The following is a 24,746-nucleotide window of genomic DNA, read 5'->3' as shown; positions in this document are numbered from 1 at the left end:
CTTCTAATAGCGCCAAGCAATATCTAAGTGTGAGATATTTAGATTATTTAGCTATAAAGATTATTGACTCTATTGTAAGTAACAATAGTAACTTGTAACCCAACTCACGGAGTCTCACATATTTACCTTTTTATTTTTTTGAGCAATTTAATATTAAAGCATTAAATCCTTCTTGTGCAGCGCAAGTCGGACCGAGTGGTAAACTATAACTACTAAACTATAGGTCAACAATGCATACTTTTTCTTTACATAATTTTTTCCCTAACCCCATCTTCTTTTGTGTTCAAAACAGTAACTTAAACAGTTTTCATCATTTAGATTTTTGTGTGAAATACCAATTTAACTGCATACTCAGCAACTTCAACAGGTTCTGCTTGTTTCCTCTGCATTGCTTTGTAAATCATCAGTAACCAATGGGCGTGGTTTTTACCTGGAAGACAGCTACGTAATCATTCACTGGTCTTTGTATTGTGTGTAAGTTTATTGTTCAGTGCTGTGGAAGTGTGGCTGCAGGTCTGCAATCATCAAACTCTCATCTAAAGGAACTGAACCTGGAGTTCAGGAAAAGATTCAGGAGTGAAACTGCTCTGCACTAAAGAGACCAAACTGCCAACTGGAGAAGCTGAGGTAATTTTTAAAAAGTAAAAAACTATTCAGCTTTGTAATGCTTTTTTTTAAAAACTGTGAGAGATTTGACAACATTGTACAATCTAATTGTCTTCAAAATGGCCGTTAGGATGTAAAAATAAAACTTCAAGTAACAATGGTGATTTCAATAAAGGTATAAAAGCTGTCACTCTGGAATCATCTTTTCAAAAGGTATCTTTAGGCATGAATATGTACTTCCTTTAGATACCAAAGTGGACTTTTTAAAAAGGTTCTGTCCAAGTGGTAGCTTTTATGTCTTTTTTTTTTTTTTTTTTTTTTTTTTCTTTTTGACTGATATGACGTTTTAGCAGAATAGGATGTAGTGTTGGGAAAATATTGCATTAAAGACCACACTTTGCCATTATATCAATAATGATGGGTTATATCAAAATGGTTGGAGATATCAAAAACCTTTATATAACTTTTTGCCAGTATGGGCTCATGATTGTATAAAATTTGGAGAAAGTCAGACAAACAATCTAGGATCGGGGCAGGGGAGTAGACGTGATTTCAATTGTGGGGTGGATATACCTGTACTTTTTTTTTTTTCATGTAAAACCCAAGTTTTTATTTTTATTTTTCATGCTTATGATTAGAAACAAAGGAAGAAGCAAAATGGACATTCTGTATGTTGCACATTGCACTTTACAGTCTCAGAAAAAAAAGAACATTAGGGGAATTAAAGTCAGTGTGCTTAATTATTTTTATATTTTTTGACATTTTAAATGTTAAATACGTTTTTAAAATGACTATTTTTGCAAAGTGTTATAGCATTTTTCAAAAAATTTGCAACATCATAAAGTGTATAAAACTGTTGACATAAGTACTTCCCTCAGGATCTCTGTAAAAGGTACCTCTGGCAAATGAAAAATTTTCATTTGTTCCTTGTGCGATTGATTTGCTGAATTTTAATGCGAAGAGGTAGTTGCTGTTTTTTTAGTACTATTAATGTTGTTTATTGGTTGTCTTAAGTGTGTGGTATATGTGTTGTAAATCTAGAACGCTGCAAAACAAATCGCCCCAAAACCATTTAACTCATTAATTTTTTTTTCTTTTCGGCTTAGTCCCTTTATTAATCTGGGGTCACCACCGTGGAATAAACCACCAACTTATCCAGCGTATGTTTTATGCAGCGAATGCCCTTCCAGCTGCAACACATCAATGGGAAACACCCATACAGTCTTATTCACACATATATGTATACACACACCTATATGTTCTCTGCGTGTTGGCATGGGTTTCCTCCAGGTTCTCTGGTTTCCCCCACAGTCCAAAGACGTAGTGAATTGGGTAAACAAAATTAGCTGTTGTGTGTGTGTCAGAGAGAGAGAGTTTATGGGTGTTTCCCAGTATTGGATTGCAGCTGGAAGGGTATCCACTGCATAAAACGCATGCTGGAATAGTTGGCGGTTCATTCTGTTGTGGTGACCTCTGAAATGGAGACTAAACCGAAGGAAAATGAATGAAAACACACCTGTAGAAAACAGTTGACAGGCTGAACGAAAATGCCAATTAAAAACTATCCAAATGATCGCCCATTTACTGCCCACAGTGTTTTTTAGTTTATGCTGAAAAAAATAAACTAGATTATAATATGCCTCTCTCGCAGTACTCATTTTATTGCGCACAGTATAATGTCCTGTCTTGACCAGTTAATCAGAATAGTCAACAGGACAGCGCTTCACTTCATTTTCCAAACTGCTGTATCTCCCCGGCGCAATGTGTTGAGCAATGGTTAGATATTTCCATTTGAGCAACATTGGGTGACTTTAGTACTTTGTTGACAATCTCTTAATTGAGTCATCACAGAATTAAAAGGTTACAAAACAGCATTTTAAACAATCTTATGATCACGGTAGGTATTAGGGGAGGCATTTTGTAATTTTCTGCTCTAAGAAAACCTTAAAATATACAAAAAAAAGTCCAATAAAAAGTGCAGGCGACAAGTTTTACGTTTTATAATAATGAACATGGTAAAAAATGCCTTTGATATGGGTGTCAAAATATGCTCATGAGGACCCACAGTCCTACAGAGTTTAGTTCCAATTATCATACCTGTGGCTTTCAAACAAGCCTAAAGGAATAAATTACAATAATATGCATTTAATTAAAGCTGAAAGTAAACTCTAAAGATGGTGTAAGGGTTTACTTCCCTCCAGCATCAGAATTTGATATCAGTTTTTGACGTTAATATGGCAGACATGAAAATGGCTGTTAAAAAACCACACCATAGGACATTGTAGGATCCATCCATGCAATAGAATATCATTTGTGGATTTTGGACCTAATTTGCAAAAGCTCTAAGCAAACACTCAAGGGCAACTTTATTAAAGCTCCAGTGAGAGGCTTTGAAATGTGCACTTTTCATTTGATGTTTGACATAATTCAAACTGAAACATGAAGAGAGGGTGGTACATAGAGTAGCCCCTTGACTTTAAACAAAAAACTGCCAATAACGTTTTGTTTTATCACAGCTCTGCCAGTAAGCGATTGAGCTCCAGTGCATTAAATGAGAAGCGTCTTGAAGGGGGGTAGGGCATGTCAGATACTAGAGAGTATTTGATTAGTCAAGATTTGATGAGAAACTGAAATATGAGGTGCTGTAAAAATAAATAAATAAATAAATCGTTGACCTATTTAGGCAGAAGTGACAACCTACAAGCCTTACATGTTTATATTAGTTTTTTATCTTCTAGCAAAACCAAAAGCAAATTTTGTCACTGTTTTGTGCATGCTAGCTTACAGATATCCTTAAAACAAATATACTGATCCTAACATCTAAAAAACTTTATTTTAATTACCGCGGGACCTTTAAGTCCACCTCTGTAGTATTGGGTTAGACCCACTTTTGTCTTCAGAACTGTCATAATTCTGCAGCAAATATCCTCAAAGTTTTTGGTCCATATTAAAGGAGCTCTGCTGGATTGAGATCTGGTGTCTGTAGAGGCCATTTGAGTACTGTTAATTGTGCGCACTGTAATGTTTGAGATTACTTGAGCTTTGTTCATATTGCCTAATTCAGCTAGTAATGGGTGCACTGTTGAAACAAAGCAGGATGTATTCATGCTTTCATACTGTCTCTACCATTTGTTTGTCGCAACAAATATAAAGGCTCATCAGCCCAGCCCAGGCAAGCTTTTTTCCAAACTTGTATTGTCCAGTTTTGTTGACCTTTTATGTGAATCAGTGCCTCTGTTTCTATTTGTTTTCAGCTGAAACTGGTTGGTCTTCTTCACTGGTTGGTCTTGTCACTTTCTTGACATCCTTGATGTACTTGCATAATTAAAATGACTGAGTTGCTATCATGTGATGACTGGTTAAGATATTTGTACAGTTAAAGGTAGGGTTAGGTTAGGGTTAAATGTTTATTGGAAAAGGTAGCTATATCCATCCCAAAACTTCATAGACTGTTTCAGACCACTAAAAATTGGAAAGGAACATTTGTAACTACACAACAATAAGTTATAAAAACTTTCACCACTACATAAAAACATTATGGCTAATATAAAGGCTAATACCCAAACATCCAAAATGGCTGACATCTGAGCATTAGTTCTGTATCCGAAATCGACCATATCCCCTCATTCACTGTTCCTACATTAGTAGTGTGATAGTTATTTAACCCTTAGTGAGCTGTCTATTAGTAATGAACCAATGTATTTTGATTTCTGTCATGTTTACAAACCTTAGAATAAATTAAATAATATTTTATTTTGAAACTGAAGACAGAATTTTGCTGTGGACGCCATTTTGTGGTCAGATGTGTAAATTCATTCAGCGCACATCTGTGCATTATTGGTATTTTCTAGCTGTTGAGTGAACATCAGTTGTACGTTCATTAATGTGTATTGTAGGATTGATTGAGTGCACTTTAGAGTGTCCAGTATGGTATCGGACACCCCTGCTCCTTGTAATAGTGCACTATTTAAGGCTATAGTGTTGATTTGGGTAACAGCCTAGGTTTCATCACTTAATAAGCCACAAAGGCTAACAAGCCCAGTCTTATGATTTGGCCAAACCAAATTTCTGGTCACTTCATTTCAGATTGCCATTTTTGTTTCCATAGTTACTGATTTAATTCCACCTGTGTCTTGTTTAGTTGCTTGTAATCTCTTGTTTATTGGCCTTTGATTTATTCCTCAGTTTTTCTTTTACAGCCTGTATCATGGATCTTAACGGAGAGACCGTGGTTAGAGCAGAACTACTCAAATGTAGGTCAACGCACACTTTTTCTTCACCAGACACCATTTTAGCCTAAACCAGTCTCAAATGTGACCCTTAATCACAAAACTATTTTAAGTCGCACTGATATATGTCAGAATAGCCAAAAATACATTGTATGGGACAAAATTATAGATTTGATCTTTTATGCCCAAAATTATTACAATAATAAGAAAAAATCATTTTCCATGAATTTTTAATTTCCTACTGTAAAATATATAAAAACTTTATTTTTGATTAGTAATATGCACTTCTTGGAGTTTGTTAGAGTAAAGAGGCAATTGTCCTAATATTTAAAACACACACACACACACACACACACACACACACACACAGTATGTGCAGAAAGTATTCAAACATCCTTAAATTTTTCTCACTTTTGTTATATTGGAGCGAATATTATGATATTCACAAATATCACATGGTCCTAAGTATTCAGAGCCTTTGCTCAGTATTTAATAGAAGCACCCTTTTGACCAAATACAGCCTTGAGTCTTTTTGGTAAAGATGCAACAAGTTTTTTCATGCCTGGATTTGGGGATCCTCCACTATTCCTCCTTGCAGATCCTCTCCAGTTCTGTCAGGTTTGATGGTAAACATTGGTGGACAGCCACTTTTAGGTCTCTCCAGAGATGCTCAATTAGGTGCAAGTCAGGGCTCTGGCTGAGCCAGTCAATAACAGTCATAGAGTTGGTGTCACTCCTTCATTATTTTAGCTGTGTGCTTAGGGTCATTGTCTTGTAGGGAGGTAAACCTTCAGCCCAGTCTGAGGTCCTGAACACTCCTGAGAAGGTTTTCATATGGGATATCTCTGTACTTGGCCACATTCATCTTTCCCTTGATTAACCAGTCGTCCTGTCCCTGCAGCTGAAAAACACCCCATAGCATGATGCTACCACCACCATGCTTCACTTTTGGGACTGAATTGGACGGGTGATGAGCAGTGCTTGGTTTTCCCCACACATACCGCTTAGAATGAAGGCCAAAAAGTTCTATCTTGGTCTCATCAGACCAGAGGATCTTATTACTCACCATCTTGGAGTCCTTCAGGTGTTTTTTTTTTTTAGCAAACTCCATGTGGGCTTTCATGCGTCGGGCCACTCTGCCATAAAGCCTTGACTGGTGGAGGGCTGCAGTGATGCTTGACTTTCTACAACTCTCTCCCATCTCCCGAAGCATCTCTGGAGCTCAGCCACAGTAATCGTTGGGTTCTTCTTTACCTCTTACCAAGGCTCTTCTCTCTTGATAGCTCAGTTTTGCCAGACGGCCAGCTCTAGGATGGATTCTGGTCGTCTCAAACATCTTCCATTTAAGGATTATGGAGGCCACAAGTGCAACAGATTTTTTTGTAACCTTGGCCAGATCTGTGTCTTGCCAGAATTCTGTCTGAGCTCTTCAGGCAGTTACTTTGACCTCATGATTGTCATTTGCTCTGACATCCATTGTGAGCTGTAAGGTCTTACATAGACAGGTGTGTGGCTTTCCTAATCAAGGCCAATCAGTATAATCAAACACAGCTGGACTCAAATGAATATACCTGTCAACATTGGAATGTGAGGATAAGGGATATGCCCACCATAATAAGGGAAACACCCCCCCCCCCCCGCCCCCCCCCCACCACCACCTAAAACAAATCCCCAAATTACTAAGTATGCTCATCTTCAGCTGTTTTATTGTAAATAAACAGTTAAACGGTCAGTAATATGTTTTATTATTATTTACAAAAGAAAAAATAAATAGTATACATAAGCAGCAAATAAATTAGCAAACAGTTCAGCTTATTAAAATGAATAGCTATTTAATCAAATCTCAAAGTTATCAAATCTCATTAATCTTTTCTTCACTGTATAACTTACACATTCTGATTACACCGCTACATGTTTTGAGGATTGCATTAGAGGGACTCTGACACCTGTAATGAAAAGGAAAGGGAATCCTGCCGTTTTTATATTTATTTCAGTATTTTCATGCCTAAATAAAACGAGCACGGAATAAAAAAAGCACGGAACAGACTCACTCACGTCCCCTGGTGGTTCCGCGGTATGGGTTGCGTATAGGGAGGATCGGCTCTTTAATGTTTCTTGCCACCCTTCATAAAAAAGACTTAAATATACGGGAAAATACCTTTAGGGGATGATAGCGAGATAAAACTGTAAAATACGGGAGAATCCCGGGAAAAACGGGACGGTTGACAGGTATGTATGAGTGTCACAGGAAAGGGTCTAAATACTTAGGACCATGTGATATTACAGTTATTCTTTTTCAATAAATCTGCAAAAACTCAATGGACAGCTTATTTATTCAGATGATGTATACAGTAAATCTCATCTATGGGGACATATATATGAAACCAAAAAGCAGAATATTATCTAAATTGATTCCTGAACATGTTCATGTTTGTGCTTCCATTAATGCTCTCTTTTCTTAAGCGCAGATGCCTGTGATCTCACACTTGATCCCAACACAGCAAACAATAATTTAATTCTTCTAGACGACAATAAAAAGTTGGAGTGCGCTTCAGAGCCGATGTCTTATCCCGATCATCCAGACAGATTTACCGGCCTCCCGCAGGTTCTGTGTAAAGAGCGTCTGTCTGGACGCTGCTACTGGGAGGCCGAATGGAAAGGGCAGGGTGACATAGTGGTGTGCTATGAAGGAATCGGCCGGAAAGGAGAAAGTTCTGACTGTCGATTCGGAGCCAATGACAAATCCTGGATCATGAGCTGCTTTATTGGGGAGAAACTGATCGCCTGGCATAATTGTATAGAAGGTTTAATTCCTCTCCCAACAACTCCCCATAACAGAATAGGGGTGTTTCTGGATGAGCCGGCTGGTATTTTGTCCTTCTTCAGTGTCCCTGATGAAAACACACTGAATCGCTTGTACACGTTCAACACTGCATTCACTCAACCCCTCTGTGCCGGATTTGTGCTTTATACGGAGTCAGTGACTCTGTGTGATCTTAAATAAATAAGTAAATAATTAGACCCAATTAAAAAGGTTCTTTATTTCACCTCTACATAAGCTTCTTACTATTTGAAGCACACATGAAAAACAAGAGATTTAAACAACAATTGAACTATTACATAAGATAAAAGAATAAATGAATTGCCACACTAACACCTCACAACACACTAACACCTCACATAATTGCATACATATATATTTAATCCCAGTTTGTACTTTTGTTTTGCACTTTTTACTTGTTTTTTTCATGTTTATTGGTTAAACCTCTGAGCACTTTGTCTTTGTTGAGCAATAAAAAAAAGAATAAATTAATTGAGAACTTACCTGTCTTTAATTATTCTTATAAATCAGGGCTGCACAAACTCTGTCCTGGAGTGTCAGTGTCCTGCAGAGTTTAGCTCCAACTTGCCTCAAAATACCTTCCAGGACATTTCTAGCAAACCTAGTATTAGAGCTTGATTACCTGGCTCAAGTGTGTCTAAATAGGGTTGGATTTGTGTCGGTCAGATGAAGTCTGTACATTGACAAATGAAATAAGATTATTCAGTAAACCAATATATAGTTGGGATTGTTTATATCCCTACCCCTTGGCCCTTGAGTGTGAAGGAGTGGGGATGGAAATATTCCCCTAAGAAGTTAAACATCACTACTACTCATACCCACACATCATCATGTCACCACTAGCAGACGTTGCGAGCATAGTGGATCGAGCGCTTTCAATTCATTTATATTGAAATTGAGTGTAATGCACTGCGTGAGCATTGACGCTGATCTTATGAAAGAATGAACTGAAGACACTTGCTCTGCTGTGTTCAAGTGGAAATGCACCATTGTGGCTTGTGTGTTTGATGATGTTCCCAATCTTCGGTTCCAGCACCAAGACCATTGATACAGTGGTTGTCTAGATACATAAAAGGCTCTAATGACAATAAAAATGCAGTTTTCAGAACTGAAAAAGTGTGTTCGGTGTGATTGGCTCCTATTTGCGAAGTTGTTTTATTTAGGTGAAAACAGTTCGTTTTCCTTTCGAAAGCATATCAGACTCTATATTTTTTTATAGTTTTCTTTCTACATTTTGACTCTTGAGGCAAGTTTGTTTTTACAGTTTTACAGTGAAAAAAACATGATTCCAGAAAACGGTGTGCAACTGGGTTCGAAGGCGAGTTCCAAAAGGGATACAGTTGAATTCAGAATTATTAGCCCCCCTTTGAGTCTTTTTTTTTTTTTTTTTTGTCTTAAAATATTTCCCAAATGATGTGTAACAGCAAGGAAATTTTCACAGTATGTCTGATAATATTTTTTTCTTTTGGAGAAAGCCTTATTTGTTTTATTGCGGCTAGAATAAAAGCAATAAAAATAAAAGTTTTACTTTTTTTAAGAGTCATTTTAAGGTCAAAATTATTAACCCCTTTAAGCTATATTTTTTCGATAGTCTAAAGAACAAACCATCGTTATACAACAACTTGCCTAATTACCCTAACCTGCCCAGTAACCTAATTAACCTAGTTAAGCCTTTAAATGTCACTTTAAGCTGTATAAACGTGTCTTGAAAAATATCTAGTCAAATATTATTTACTGTCCTCATGACAAAGATAAAATAAATCAGTTATTAGAAAAGAGACTCGTGGATGGGAGATTATCCTGCTGCTGCTTCTCTAATAAGGTAGGAAATTAAATATGAAAAAATGTGGATGATGTGTGGATGATTGACAGGGCTCGTAACTAAGCAACACAACAATTTGTTAACGAGGAAGTATGACCCAAAGCTTGCATACAACATAAGTGCAATTGGGACACAATACACTTCTCTTTGAAAACCAGCTCATCTCTACTTTTGTTTTGCTGCCACTCTCACTCGCTTGTGACATCTATGTGTCACCCACATCCCACCTGATTCTTGCACAGTATAGCCTGATTTATACTTTTGCATTGAGTGTTTACCGTACTCCATGCCGTACATACCTTGAATGTAGCCTAATCCTCATATTATAACTGAAACATTTCTGTTTCTGAAAAATTCATCCAAACACAGCTCCAACATCTCCTGTTACAGCAGGGAAAGGCAGGGCCAATCACACTGTCCATATGCGTTTGGGGAAGGTACATATAGGACTCGAGTTGGGAACATTATTTATCCCTTTCTTTCTAGGTTAATGAGAGTTGACAAAGTGTAATTTTTTTTGGAGGCATTTTAAATTATTGGTAGGGACATTTCACTTATCAGGCGACGCATTGGCGAAGTAGGTAGTGCTGTTGCCTCACAGCAAGAAGGTCGCTGATTCGAGCCTTGGCTGGGTCAGTTGGCATTTCTGTGTGTAGTTTGCATGTTCTCCCTGCCTTCGCGTGGGTTTCCTCCGGGTGCTCCGGTTTCCCCCACAGTCCAAAGACATGCGGTACAGGTGAATTGGGTAGGCTAAATTGTCCCTAGTGTATGTGTTTCCCAGTGATGGGTTGCAGCTGGAATAAAAGCATCCGCTGCATAAAACAAATGCTGGATAAGTTAGTGGTTTATTCCGCTGTGGCAACCCCAGATTAATAAAGGGACTAAGCTGAAAAGAAAATGAATGAATGAATGAATTCCACTAATCAGTGGATATTGGTGGGGACCATAGACTGTAAAAGATATAGACGTAGTATCCGTGATGTCACCTATAGGTTTCTGAAGAACGCAAAAGAAGCTAAACGTTAAAAAAAAAAAAAGTTACAAGTAGGCGTGGCCAACCGTCGCCATTTTATTCACACGTCATCTCACCGAATCGGGGGATACCAAACAAGGGCAAATAGGCGGAGCGTGAGCAGAGCTACAGGCGCCTGCTGGCATTTTGCTTAGATGGGCTTTTCTTTGGGAGAAACGCTTAATACTTCATTACCTGCGACTCGTTTGTGTTCTGACCACATGTGCTTGGTTGTACACTATATCAATAAAGGGTTTAGTCTTTTTAAAACACTGTTGTAATACATTGAGCAACTAAACATTGGTCTTATGATGCTTTTCTACAGGAGGAAAGCGCGAATAACTTCCAAATACTTCAAATAAATTCTGTGTTAGTAAATGCAAGGCTATAAGTATATAATTTCACCCTCCTGGGAAATGGAAATGTGAGCACAATTAAGTGCAAACAGCATGCCATATCATCTGATAATCTTAAGAAATAATTCCAAATAGCAACTGACTGTGTAAAGCCACATAAAACAACACACACACACACAAAAATGTACTGTATATGTCAAGTTCAGCGGATAATCAGCCGGAATCAGCCAAGGTGAAGTGACGGCGACCAGAGAGACCTAGCTGTTACTCAAGTGACCACGTCCTTAATTATGCAGACTTACTATAACCTAATATAAAGGAAACGGATGAGTTATAAAAAAATTCACCCCCTCACAGTTGTCATGAAGGGTAATATTAGCTATAGGAACCAAATTCGTTCTTTGTACCATGCTGTAAACATGTTTTTTTTTCTGCTGTAAAGTTAGCCATTTTAACGGTGGGCTCAATAGAAATTTGCTCTGTTATGGAGCCAGGACTAGCAGAATTTCCATGAATTGCAGTTTCAGTTACTTCCGTATTTGCTTCACGAGGGAGAGCGGGAGGTTGTCGCTTGGTGGAGACATGTTCCCTCCATCCACGCCAATTCTGGTTCCCATTCTGGTTCTTCTTTTTAGAAGAACTTGAAGAGTACCTACATAAAGAGAATGTTACAGAGTAACAGTCTCCTAACCTAGAAGGGATGCTTTACATAGTCAAAGAAAACTGACTAACCAACAGAAAATGTCCTGGGGATTAGAAACAAATGTTCTCTGATGTTCTGGGAACCAATTTAGTAATATTACTCACTCACTCACTCACTCACTATCTATTAGCTTAGTCCCTGATTTATCAGGGTTCTGAGTAATATAATTGTGAAATCAATTTGTGGATACTATTGTTTTTACTATAATAGTTCATTCATTCATTTTCTTTTTGGCTCAGTCCCTTTATTAATCTGGAGTCGCCACAGCAGAATGAACCACCAACTTATCCAGCATATGTTTTACGCAGCGGATGCCCTTCCAGCTGCAACCCATCACTGGGAAACACCCATACACTCCTTCACACACATCCACTACGGATAATTTAGCTTACCCAATTCACCTGTACCGCATGTCTTTGGACTTGTGGGGAAGGCTCGAACCAGTGACCTTCTTGCTGTGAGGTGACATCCCTACCCACTGCACCACCACACCGCCCACTACAATAGTTCATTCATTCATTCATTTTCTTTTCAGCTTAGTCCCTTTATTAATCTGGGGTCGCCACAGCGGAATGAACCGCCAACTTATCCAGCACATGTTTTACGCAGCGGTGGCCCTTCCAGCTGCAACCCATCGCTGGGAAACATTCACACACACTCACTCACACACTACGGACAATTTAGCCTACCCAATTCACCTGTACCACATGTCTTTGGACTGTGGGGGAAACTGGAGCACCTGGAGGAAACCCACGTGAAAGCAGGGAGAACATGCAAACTCCACACAGAAACACCAACTGACCCAGCCAAGGCTCGAACTAGCGACCTTCTTGCTGTAAGGCGACAGCACTATCTACTGCGCCGCCTATATTACCCTACAATAGTTCCGTTTTTTTTTTATTATTTGAAAAATCTGAAATTATCTGGAAATTGTCCAATGTATTGAAAATGCAAAATGAAAACCTTTGAGTAACAAACTCTTATAAAGTTGAAAGGTAAGTCAAATTTCTTTGCAAAGTTAAGTCATCAATAAAAGTTTTTGTGTGTGTGTGTGTGAAAACCACCCTTGTCATGTGCCTTCGTCCAAATGCAACGTTAACACGTTTAATTCTGAATACTTGTTTACCTTTTAGTGATTTAAAAAAAAAAAACGACGACACAGTCACGGTTTGTAAATTCTCCGGCGAGGTTTATACTGATCCAAAAACAGTCAAACCACAGTCAAAAACATTTCACAAGGGTCCTGGGTCGTGCTGTAATGCTAATTTCGGTTCCTAGGTGGAAGCATCGTCTCACATTATCTCCAATTAGACTGTAGAAAGATGTTTATTTACGTACGGTTAAAGTTATAACATTTCTCAATATAATGACTGTTCGGTATGGCATGTGATTATTAAACATTAACATGAATAACTGCATAGACCCTAGTTTAAAAATCCCTTTAGAGAACCACTACTTTACATTGCTCAACTGCCATATTTTGCTCCTTGTTTTCTCTTGACGATGCTGTTATTTCCTGCCACATAGTGAGCGTCTCCGTTCTGGCGCAGATCTGTATAACAGGAGGATCCGCAGAAGCCGTTGTACTCGCCACGTGAGTCAATCCATATGCTAAACGTAATCACGCAGCGCCGCTGACGTCACGCGCGCTACATCGCAGCTGAAGTCCAGTTCAAAGCGCTCGTGCTCTGCGGGCTGGCGGTGCGCGTGGACTGAATGAAAGTAGCAGATTGAGCGCAACTTCACTAACGCGTCTCAGGTAAGCGGATTTAATGCCCTCCACGCGTGAGTGTGTGTGTTTATAGAGGCCTGTCTCTGAGTGTGTTTAACAAGAAGTCCTCCATCAGTGTGCTGCTGGTGCTCTTTACACTCATGCCTTCAGTTGCAGTGCAGTGATGATGATGATGATGATGATGATGATGATGATGATGTGTTTGTGATGTGTGATGTAATGGATGTGATTTTTTTTCTTCACTTTTGAGCTCTCCACCGAAGTTGTGATTATGTTAGAGTGAAAAAGATATTAGAGTAACTATCATGGTTAATCAAGGGAGTGTTTAATCATTGTAATAATAATGTGTTTAATGCAGCAGATGAATCAGAGGAATGTTGGTCAGATGAAGACACTGATGCTTTTTTGATCCACTTTGTGTAAGTGTGTTTAATATAAAAAGAGATGATATTTGATGTAATAATATTAATATAGTAATAATAATAATAATAACATTAAAAGGTAAATTAATAAAATATAAATATTAGTCTATTGAAGTATTAAGTATTTAAAACAGTAATTTAAGTATTTTTTATTTAAGTAATTAAAACAGCATATATTTATACATAATATAACTTAAATATGTAAATTAAGTACTTAGTTAACCTTATTTACCTAGTTAAGCCTTGAAATGTCACTTTAAGCTGTTATATATACACATACATATATTAGGGGTGCACAATGTCTGCGGGGTCTTAAATAGTATTAAAAGTTAATAAATCAATGTAGAGAAATTGAAGGCCTTTAAAAAGTATTAAAAAGTATTAAATTTAATATAATTTTTGATTATGCAATGTATAGTCGTATGCTAAAGTTTGCCTGAATTAAATCTACAAATATTAGGATGCTGTGTAGTTTATGAAATCAGTGAAATCCTGCTAGATTTGACATCATGCTGCTTTGTTTATTGCAGTAACCAAGGCAACACCATTGTTAGTGCAGTTCTATAAGTGTCAACCTGCTAAATTAGCTAGATTTAATAGATTTTTGTTCAATATACGAATAATGTTTTAGTTTTGGATTAGTTTCTTACTTTAATATTTAGTAAATATACTGTAGGTTAAAATCTCACCAGTGTTTCTGGTTGAAAAGTGGTTATAAGGTCTTAAAATTTATGGAAAGTGTCTTGAAGGTCTTAAAAGGTATTGTATTTCACTCACTGATTCCTGTATATATAATTTTAGCATCGATATCGCAATGTGATCATTCGCAATAGTCACCTTGCAGGATATGCAGTGTTGATCTTGTTCATTTGCATGTATTTTTGATGATTGTAAAATGATTTTAAAAGCAATCAGATATAAGAAATGGTACCATTTGTGACCTTTACTATGATTAATTTTATTGAATTATTAAAATTTACTGTTACTGTACTTGAAAACTGTTAGACTCAGGGAAGTGATAATACACTTTCTTTCAATTATATCTTTTTCTTGATTGTATTTATAGATAGTTATGCATGAAAATGCTCACAACACACGCAAATACAGAAATGCGCTGACCATGTGATAGCACACACCACAATGAAAATGTGTCGGGGGACTATGAAAGGTTTATAGATTGTTTATTAGATTTTATGGATGCACTCCCTCTGCAGAATCATCCCAATCCATCTAACATTTATAAATTATTTCCAAATCGAGATATTAAGTCATCTTTTCATAATTTTTTTTTGGTCTGTGAGATTTCATATAATATTAATGTAATTTATTAAATAATGGTTATTAACAGTAGAATTTTTTTCTTATTATTACTATAAATGTCATTTAATTCGACACAAACATGCATATAAGAGAGTGAAATTAAATATTTAAGGCTATAATTATGAATATAATTGATGTCATTTATTAATATCAATGTATCAATATAGAGAGATAAATATAATGTACATGTGTGTACTTTAATGTTTCATTTGTGTGATTTCAATACAATAAAATACAATAAATGCCGTAAAAGATTTAATGTAGTGTATGTTTTAAATTATGCCAGTTAGATGTGTGTAATAATTAATTGAATGTCATTAAATGTCAAAATGTCATCGAAAAGAATAAATGTAATTTACAATAGACAGCTAGATAAAGATTCATTGAAATAATAACTTTTACACAGTGCACTATAGGCTGTTTAGTCATCTGGCTCTGTCCTCAGGGCATCTCTATTGTTGTGGCATGCTGTCGTCTGTTCAACACTCAGAGGATCATGCATTCACGTGTTCAGCCTTTGCATTTTAGGTAACTGTTGCTTCCACTAATTAGTGACCCTGATCCACAATTCATCCTCATTAAGTCAAGCTTGTACTTGAGATGTAAAGTGTGAAGATGAATCTGTCTGCAGGGCAAGGTGTGCATGTGTAATGAGAGAGCAATAAAGCCAATCATGAGCTTTTAATATTTAGTGTCTGAACTTGCCTTCTGTTCATATTCAGGACACTCTAGATGATTCGCAGGACAGTTAAATATCATACAAAGAAGTAAAATGGATTTCTTTTAATACACAAATTACAGAGGAAACAGTTGATTATGATGGTTATGGTTTCAGTCAGGGGTGTTGCTAGACATAAAGCTCTACTGGGGCACAGGACTCTCATCAGCATTTTGTCTTGTCCTCTGTTTTGAGGGAGCTCTTGGGATTTGTAATTGACGTTTTCCTAATGATCAGTTAAACACGGGCATGGTTTACTTTTCTGCGCACAATAGGCATGTGCCGGTATCACATTTTCATGCTGCGATTAATTGATTGAGCTTTTATCACGGTATACGGTATTATCACGATATTGTAATTTTACTAGAGAAACAGGTAAAAAAACACACAAAAAACTTCAGTTTCGTCAACTTAGTAACTTTAATAACTTTTTAATTAACTAAAAGTACTTCAAACATTTAAATACAAATAAATATAAATAAAACAATACACAATATAAAAGTAAACTTGAGCAATTATATCAAAGTGAATGTGCAAAGGGAAACCGTCTTCGATCAGCAATCCCTCTGCATTTTTTTGGAACCCAAAATATTTCCAAACCTCTGACTTTTTTTTTTTTGAAGGGGGATAAATTGTCGGCAGCGTTCCTCCTTCCGCCATGCTTCTTCTTCGTGTGAGGATTAGAGAGCGGTGGCAGCGGCGGCGCGCACTGTGTGCACACAGTGCTTCTACATGCGGGGATTGTTTACATCAGAGTGCGCATCAGTTCTGCGCAGCATATACGCAGTGTTTCTTCAAGCGGTTGATGGAAAATAAGCTGAAGGGGGATAAATTGTCGGCAGTGTTCCTCCTTCCGCCATGCTTCTTCGTGTGAGGATTATAGTGCGGTGGCAGCGGCGGCGCGCACTGCGTGCACACAGTGCTTCTACATGTGGGGATTGTTTACATCAGAGTGCGCATCAGTTCTGCGCAGCATATACGCAGTGTTTCTTCAAGCGGTTGATGGAAAATAAGCTAAGGCGCGTTCTAAAAATATAAATTCGGATCTATTATTTTTCACGGTATTTTGAAGTGCCCGCGATAACAATATTGTGCATATTCATTACCGTGATTTATCGCATTACCGAATACCGGCACAAGCCTAGCGCACAAGCATCAGTTTGAATAATGTCTTTGTTCTGGGATTCATTCATTTTCCTTCGGCTTAGTCTCTATGAACTAATGAACTATTAACTATTCTGGCATATGTTTTACGCAGCAGATGCCCTTCCAGCCACAACCCAGTATTGGGAAACATACATACACTAATTCACTACGGCCAATTTAGTTTTATCAATTCACCTGTACACTGTAAAAAATAAATCCATAAAATTTACAGTAAAAAAACGGCAGCTGTGGTTGCCAGTACTTTATTGTTAAAAATACGGTACAAACCGTAAACGTAATTTCTCATTTTTACGGTAAACTACCGTATTTTATTAATTTATAGAGGTAATATGTCTGTATTTTGAATTACCAACATCTACACATCTTTTGTTACACATGTAGACATGTTAACACATACATATGCAGGTAGTGATGAGAAAGTTACATAATGAACCAGTGCTCATCACATACAACTTTTCCCACAAGCAGAAAAGTGTATCAATATATAGAAGATGCTCAGTGTCATTCACACATCTACTAAACATCAGTATGGTAACAAGCATGAAATTAAAGTCATGAAATAAACATTGTTTATCAGCATTAGATGTAACATAAATCTCTAATGTACATCATTGATGGGGAAATAACAAAACAGATCCATAGTAATGTCAACAAAAAGCATAAAAAGTGATGTGCCATACAGGGAATTCTAGGAAAGTCAATTACGGTTATTCGCCGTATATATATTAAGGAAACATACCGTAAACCAGGTTACGGATTTGTACTGTGGCATTTTTTTATTCTTTTACCGTTGAAATCACGGCCATTTTTTACAGTGTACCTCATGTCTTTGGACTATGGAGGAAACCGGAGCACCCGGAGGAAACCCATGCCAACACAGGGAGAACACGCAAACTCCACATAGAAATACCAACTGGCTCAGTTGGGACTCGAACCGCCGACCTTCTTGCTGTAAGGCGACAGTGCTAACTGTCACTGAGCCATCATGACACCCTATTCTGGGATTACCACTCTTAATTAATACATTGATATAGGGCTGAACAATTAATCGAATTGAAATCACAAATGCTGTTGTGTCGTGCGCATCTTCTAGCACATTTGTTGTAAATCTCCGCCGAAAGCCAGATGGCGCTCTCATGGAAACTCACTAACTTGTCCAAATACACATGTGGAAACGCAGGAAATCCCCTTGGGAAAAATAGTGGTTGCTGAATAAACAGAAGATTTAACTGCTTTCATTGATTCAATAACTAATAAACACACGACTATGGAATAGTCTTATATAAGTTTTTATTTCAAACACTTGATTGTAGTTTTGAAGGGAATTTGGAGTAAAAACGTAGCATGTTATCATATGATGTACTATCACGTGTAGCGTTTACTACAGTCATAGTAGCGGCATAAACAGCTGTCATTATTCATAATAATTATCTCAATGTCATTATCGACCCATCGAATTCACTTTTTCGTGTGTGTAGCATAGCATATAAATTACTGCTTTGTGTAGTAAACTCTGCTTAACTTAAACGCACGTGCTGGAGGTTTACTAGAACCGGCTTCACTGACAAAAGGCACATGAAAATCATCTCAATTAAATCCCCCAGCACTATACTGTTATAAAAAGTAAACTCAAAGCTTTTACTGGGGCTAAAAAAAAGTTAAACCTTACATGGTAAACAACGGTTTATAAGTAATCGTTTTATGCTTATTACAACCCCAAGTCTCTAAAAGTTTGTAATCAGAACTTTGAGGTGTAAACTTGCAATTCTGAGGGGAAAAAGCCAGGAATATGAAATTGCAAGTTGGAAAAAAGCAGAAATGTGAGATTTAAACTTGCAACTCTGAGAAAAGAAATTCTGGAAGTGCAGCATGTAATCTCACAAGTACTAAATGACGATTTTCAGAATGATGAGATGAAAGCTACGATTACTAAAGAAATTACTTTTTAACAGCGGGTTGTTTAAAAAAAAAGTTACATATTCAAGTTTGGTAACACTTTAGTTTCAGTACCAATTCTTATTATTAACTACTGGCTTATAACCTGCCTGTAATTAAGATGTTAACTGTTTATTAGTACTTATTAGTACAAATTCTACATGATCGTATTCTACATCCCTAATCTAAAATCTAAACCCTACTACTATGTTAATAACTAACATTAACATTAGCAAATTAAGATTTTATTGAGGCAAAAACTAGTGGTGTAATAGATCACAAGTCTAACGGTTTGGATCACATTATGGATTTTTAGTCACAGATCAGACCATTTTTCAGATCAGCCAAAAAGGGAAGGAGACGAATGTAATTTACTTTCCATTTATTACATTATTTATTAAAAACAGTACTGCAAGACATTTTTGGTTTTAACAAACAGAACCTAGAATCTGTAATTTTATAAATAATAAAATTAAGAAATAATCAGCTGAATAGAAATAAATAGTAAAAAAATTCAGTACTGTGAAAAATTCACTGTTACTACTAATGTTGCTGATGACGCTTAATGTAGAAATCTAACATTATAATTTGTACAACCCATGTTTATTTTTAGTTTCATTTTTAATAAATGATTCAGTTATTTATTCATAAAACTTCATGTTTCATTGCTAGATGTGTCATTTTTGAAGAATTATTCAGTGGCGTATTTTTGATGGCTGGTTATCACCACCAATTAGTTAAATAATGTAACTGCTGCCTACAACTTTCATTTTTGAGAGTCAAGTTAAATACATATGATAGTGATTTTAATCTTTACCATAAGCATCAGTGGTTTTATCTAAACTGTAAACTGTTTTCCAATTACTTCTATGTTATTTGACTGTTTGTAAACTAAAGACTGAATCTCTTTTTTGAGTTTTGTGTTTTTCAAACACAGATTTGAATGCAGTGATTCAAAGGATTAATAAACATATGCAAGTCACCAACATTTATAATTTATGTTGTGTGGGTGTTGAGATCCCGATCTTTTAATGATTAATCGTGCAGCTTACACTGAATATATTAATGCAGGCTAAACAAATAGTGACAGAAAACACCTTTAATAACCTAAGAAACCCACCACATGTCGAATAACCCACCACAAATTCTTCCATCATCATATCTTAAAGGAAAGCCTAAATGCGTTCATACATGTGATTTGAATAATGCGAGCAGCGATCTCTCTGTGATTGTTACAAATTTAAGTAAAAAAAGTATTAATCTGGAAATCACGAATTTCGAACCAGGGGTTATGATCCGTCCGAATCACGTATCATCTGTGATCTATTACATCCCTAGTAAAAGCCATAGCTAATGGTTTATTAATTGCAAGAATTGTACATTAAAAAATGTCAATCAATTTTCTAAATAAATTCAGGATTGTGAGAAGTCACAATAACCTTCAATGTTTACTAAGGAAAAAGATAATAATTCTGTAAGTTGCTTACGTTTTATCTTACCAATAAGCATGTGATTTCCAAAGCCACGTCTAACCTTTTTCTCAATTATTTTCTCGCTCTATGGGTGCGCCCACTTGTCTCTCTTCACGCATTTTTCATAAGAAGTGCATGAATATTGCAGATGATCAGGGCTGGGTGAACTTCCTTCTGTTTTTTAGTTTTCAGATCCTGAAAAAATCTCCATTTGGCTGAAAATGCTTTCTGAGGTTATGCTCGCATATCCCGCTCATGTAAAGATAAACACAAATTAAAACTGTAATTTTATCTTCTCTTTCCCTTACAAGCTCTGCAATCCAGTCAGTTTCTGCATGAATGTGTGTGCGCGTGTTTGCCTGTGTGTGTGTGTGTGTGTCAGCGCTCGAGTCAGTCTGAAAGCATTTGGAAAGCACCAGTCTTTTATTTGAACCTGTCCAGCGGACAAGCATGACTTCATCATTACCTCACAGCTCCCCATTAAGGCTTATCAGAAACATATGAGCTCCACATGCTGACTGCGTTCATGGAAACTTTTCATTTTGTTTGGAGTGTCAGTGGCGCTGTTTTTATTGTGCAACTCACTCTCGCTTTCTTTGGTCTTGCTGCTGCATATGTGGTTAATTTCAAGTTGTTTTATCCTGGTTTTCGTTTTCACCGTTTGTTTACTGTATATGGTGCAGTGAGTGAAAAGTTGCAGCTGTGTGGTTTTGTGCTGCCACATTGGTTTTTATAAGGGGAACTGACAAACTACAGATTTTGAGAATTGGCTGGTTATGGTATTGACCTTAATGAGTGGTGCACTAATCTGAGCTTTGTATAGAGAAGCTGGTTAAAAATGTGAAATGGGTGTGTTTCCGTCAAATTGTAATTCTGTGTTCACAGCTAATGGGAATTTTATTATTGTGAGTAGATTACATAAAGTCAATGTAAACAGAGGTTAATGTCCACCTTTAATTGTAACATTTGTAAAATTTAATGTAGTCCTGTCATGATATCTATTTTTTGTTGCAATAAACGATACTATTGTTGTTTTAATTTTATGCCACTAGTAATGCCAGATAATATCATCACAATGCAAGTACACTCTTCTGCTGCGTTCACACCAGACGCGTATGAATCGTTAAGCGCAAGTGATTTACATAAGTCAATGCAAAGATGAGAATAGACATCAAATTCAGTGTTTGATGTGCTTAGCGCACGAATCGCTCGAGTTGGAAAATCTGAACTTTAACGGACATTCGGGCCACGTTAACCAATCAAGAGCATGCTCTTGTAGGGGAGTGATTATGATGTAGCGCTTGCTGTTGGTGTCCCGAGGGGAAATCCTCTTACCGGCACCGGACAACAGTTCATCAAACTGGGCTCGGCTCAGTCTGAAGCACCACTGAAAGCCTCCATCATCCAGGTATAGTTTCTGGAGGAGTTGATGAACTGGAGCTGCATGCACCTCAGACCTAGTGGACTCAAACACGTTGCCTAACAAATCTACGCTGTTTATCAGCCTTCCTAAACACATAAAGCACAGCTACTCTCTCAATTAAATCTTTAGCAACAAAGCTAGGCAGGCAGACAGAAGCCCTGCCCATGACACGAATCTGCATCTATTGTAAAGTGAATTTGACGTGCGAATTAAGCGAGTGAAATCAAAATCTTTACGTGTCTATTTACGCGTTAGTATTGTGATTTGTTTGCGTGTGCCGCGTCTTGTGTGAATGCAGCATTCCAAAGAACACATACTATTTTATTCTAATGCTGTGTTCACACCAGACGTGGTGTTTTGGTATTTATGATGTATATAAATGCACACACATATGCATGTGCATATACTTTAAAAATATTTACTAGTGCTGTCAAAAGTAACACGTTAACGCATGCAATTAATTTGAAATATTTAATGTGGTTAAAAAAATAACGCGATTAACATGGTTGCAGGTTTTTTTATTTCTTGTTGTGGCCAACATGTGTTTAACGTGCAAAGAAATATGGATAAGACCAAGGAAGGACTTTTAGATGGAAAGTTTCAGTATAAAACGATCGGCGTCATTGCGTCACCACACTATCCAGCGTTTCTTCCAGAGTTTCATGTAATTTCAGGTGTTTCATTTGAAAGTTTTTGACTTTTTAGCTGCAGTTGGGCAATTTCACTTTCATTCAACAACATTCTGTTCATGCCCCGTGACAGTTATTGGATGAGAATACAAAGTAGGGACTGGTGGAAGAGTGCTGTTTTAATGGAATTTGATACCGCACGTCGAATGGAAAGAAAAAGCATCCGCATTTTGTGACACGGGTGTCTGTGGTCTTTTAGGGTAATCAAAATCGCCGTTTACATGGTGGACTTTTAATCAGAGTATTGTCTTAATAATATTAAAATCTGAGTGTTGGTGTCCATGTAAACGAACTCCGTGAAAGTGCCAGATGATGACGCAAGCTGTCAAAGACGGTGCATTCCTCTGCCTTTAAGTTGATTCTATTTGCCCCCAAATGTTTCATTAAGTTTGACGTGTTTCCCCTCTTAAACGCAACATTTGTAAAGCATCTGCTTCACGTTGCTGTGCCAGAATCGTTTGTAAAATATAGCCAACGCTTAGTTTAAGCAAATTTGATGAACGCAATCATGTGTGTTGATGAATCTGAAGGGAGTCGCTCACCGGATGCACTGGACTGCGCGCGTTGCCTTCAGACGTGCATTCTTTTAGCAACAAGAACAAATGCCTAAAGCCACCTTTCCACTGCACATGACATTCGGACACAACTGTCAGAATGCGCTCCCTTGTGGCAGCCACTCAGAATATTCAGTTTTGTAGTGCACCATGGGAAGCTGATTCACACGGTGGTGTCCAAATAAAGCAGTGCAAAAGCAAGAGCCTTTATTCTCTGTGCATTCACCATATTTAAATGAATGAATGTATGAATACTAGAAACTCATCATAGACTGGTAAAAATTTTGGAGAAAATGTGGAGACAAGATTAAAAATACTATGTTTTATTACTCATTTATGAATGGAATATTTTTTAATATAGACAATTTTTCTGATTCAAAAATTAAATAATAAAAAAACCTTACAATTTCTCTTCTCGCGCGCATGGATTTGCTTGGACAACACTGGAATACATTATATCCAGTTGGCCAGTCGCATACGGTCTAGTTGCAGGAGTTCAAATATTTTAACAGATCCGCAGCTCAAATTGGATCCGAATTTTTTTTTTTTTTTTTTGCATACGGAGATGATCGGAACTCTACGCAGCTCCCGGACTACTCTCCATTGGAAATGAATGACTTCCGGTCTGTCACTTGTCGTGTGCAGCGGAAAGGCAGTTGTTTAGAATTAAATGTTTAGAGATGGTGTGACCAAAGTCGTATTAAGAATTTTATAGTCTTTGGTGTGACAACACATACTTGTGTGCCTTTGATGTACACCTTGATGCCTCTTAGGTCCTTGTCGCAGTACCAGTACCACCGAAATTGGGCACCGAAATTCATATGCTGATTTGGTCTGGTGCATACCGGTTACATAGGTACTCAACCCTAATTGTGAAAGACTGTTCTAACTTTCAGGTCACATTTTTTTTTAAAAAAAGGGCCACATTGTCCCCTGATAATGTCAACAGACTGGTCTGTCTCAACAACTATTTGAATGTAAAGAAGAACTAAGCAAAATTGTTACTTTATAATTAATGTTCTCAACTCTCAGCAATACAACTTTTCAATGAGTACAATAGTTTGTAATTTCCATATTTTCAATGTCTGTATTTTGGATTTGTTTTTTTGCAGTCCACTTAGAATCCAACATGGAAATCAATTTTGTTTTTCATTGGCATTGATGGTTTTGAAATTCAAATGACACTTACATGCCTGTGTTTTTATTTTTGTAATAAATTGGCTTTCAAGCCAACAGTTTGAGGATCTTGATGGTTTATTGCAGGTATGATGTTTACATGGATAAATCTGTTTTACAAGTTAAACAGAAATTCTAGTAAACAATCGTATTTTGATTTTAAATAGTTTCTTTGTCTTGAGTTTACGTTAATTTACATTTTACATTTGAATAGCCAAAATTACAAGTTTCAGTCTTTTAATTGAGATTAATCGTGATTAAATGCAAAACAGTTCGCGATAAATTAGTTAATTTTTTAATAGATTGACAGCACTAATACTTACATATAAATTTTAAATAGAATTTTGTTATAAATAAAGATTTTATATTTAACTATTAAACATTTTTAACACAAATATACATAATTATGTGTTTGTACATACTTTTAAAAATAATAAACAACACATGGAATGTAAACGCAAACTTTTATTTTGTATATGATAAATTGTTTAAGAGCAATTTTACATGTGCATTTCACACTCGGATCCAGTAAAACAAGTGATTTTGCTGAACTATATTACTTAACATA

The 24,746-nt window shown here is 36.8% G+C and overlaps 2 protein-coding genes across 2 annotated transcripts in view; both read left to right on the top strand.

Annotated features, from left to right (window-relative positions):
• The first annotated feature begins 502 nt into the window (after positions 1 to 502).
• LOC130216295 (stonustoxin subunit beta) lies at positions 503 to 8,076 on the top strand. Its single transcript, XM_056448194.1, has 3 exons — positions 503 to 627; positions 4,806 to 4,859; positions 7,304 to 8,076. The coding sequence occupies exons 2-3, from the start codon at positions 4,814 to 4,816 to the stop codon at positions 7,837 to 7,839; spliced, it is 582 nt and encodes a 193-aa protein (XP_056304169.1). The 5' UTR covers positions 503 to 627; positions 4,806 to 4,813; the 3' UTR covers positions 7,840 to 8,076.
• A 5,149-nt stretch (positions 8,077 to 13,225) lies between these two features.
• Positions 13,226 to 24,746, top strand: part of add3a (adducin 3 (gamma) a) — a 175,074-nt gene continuing 163,553 nt past the window's right edge. The window contains exon 1 of the mRNA XM_056447734.1: positions 13,226 to 13,329. The gene's annotated coding sequence lies outside the window, so the exon portion shown is untranslated. The remainder of the gene's footprint in view (positions 13,330 to 24,746) is intronic.

The sequence above is a fragment of the Danio aesculapii genome, chromosome 22 (assembly GCF_903798145.1).
Source record: "Danio aesculapii chromosome 22, fDanAes4.1, whole genome shotgun sequence".
In the NCBI taxonomy this organism is placed as follows: domain Eukaryota; kingdom Metazoa; phylum Chordata; class Actinopteri; order Cypriniformes; family Danionidae; genus Danio; species Danio aesculapii.
This window is presented reverse-complemented; position numbering and strand designations above follow the sequence as displayed.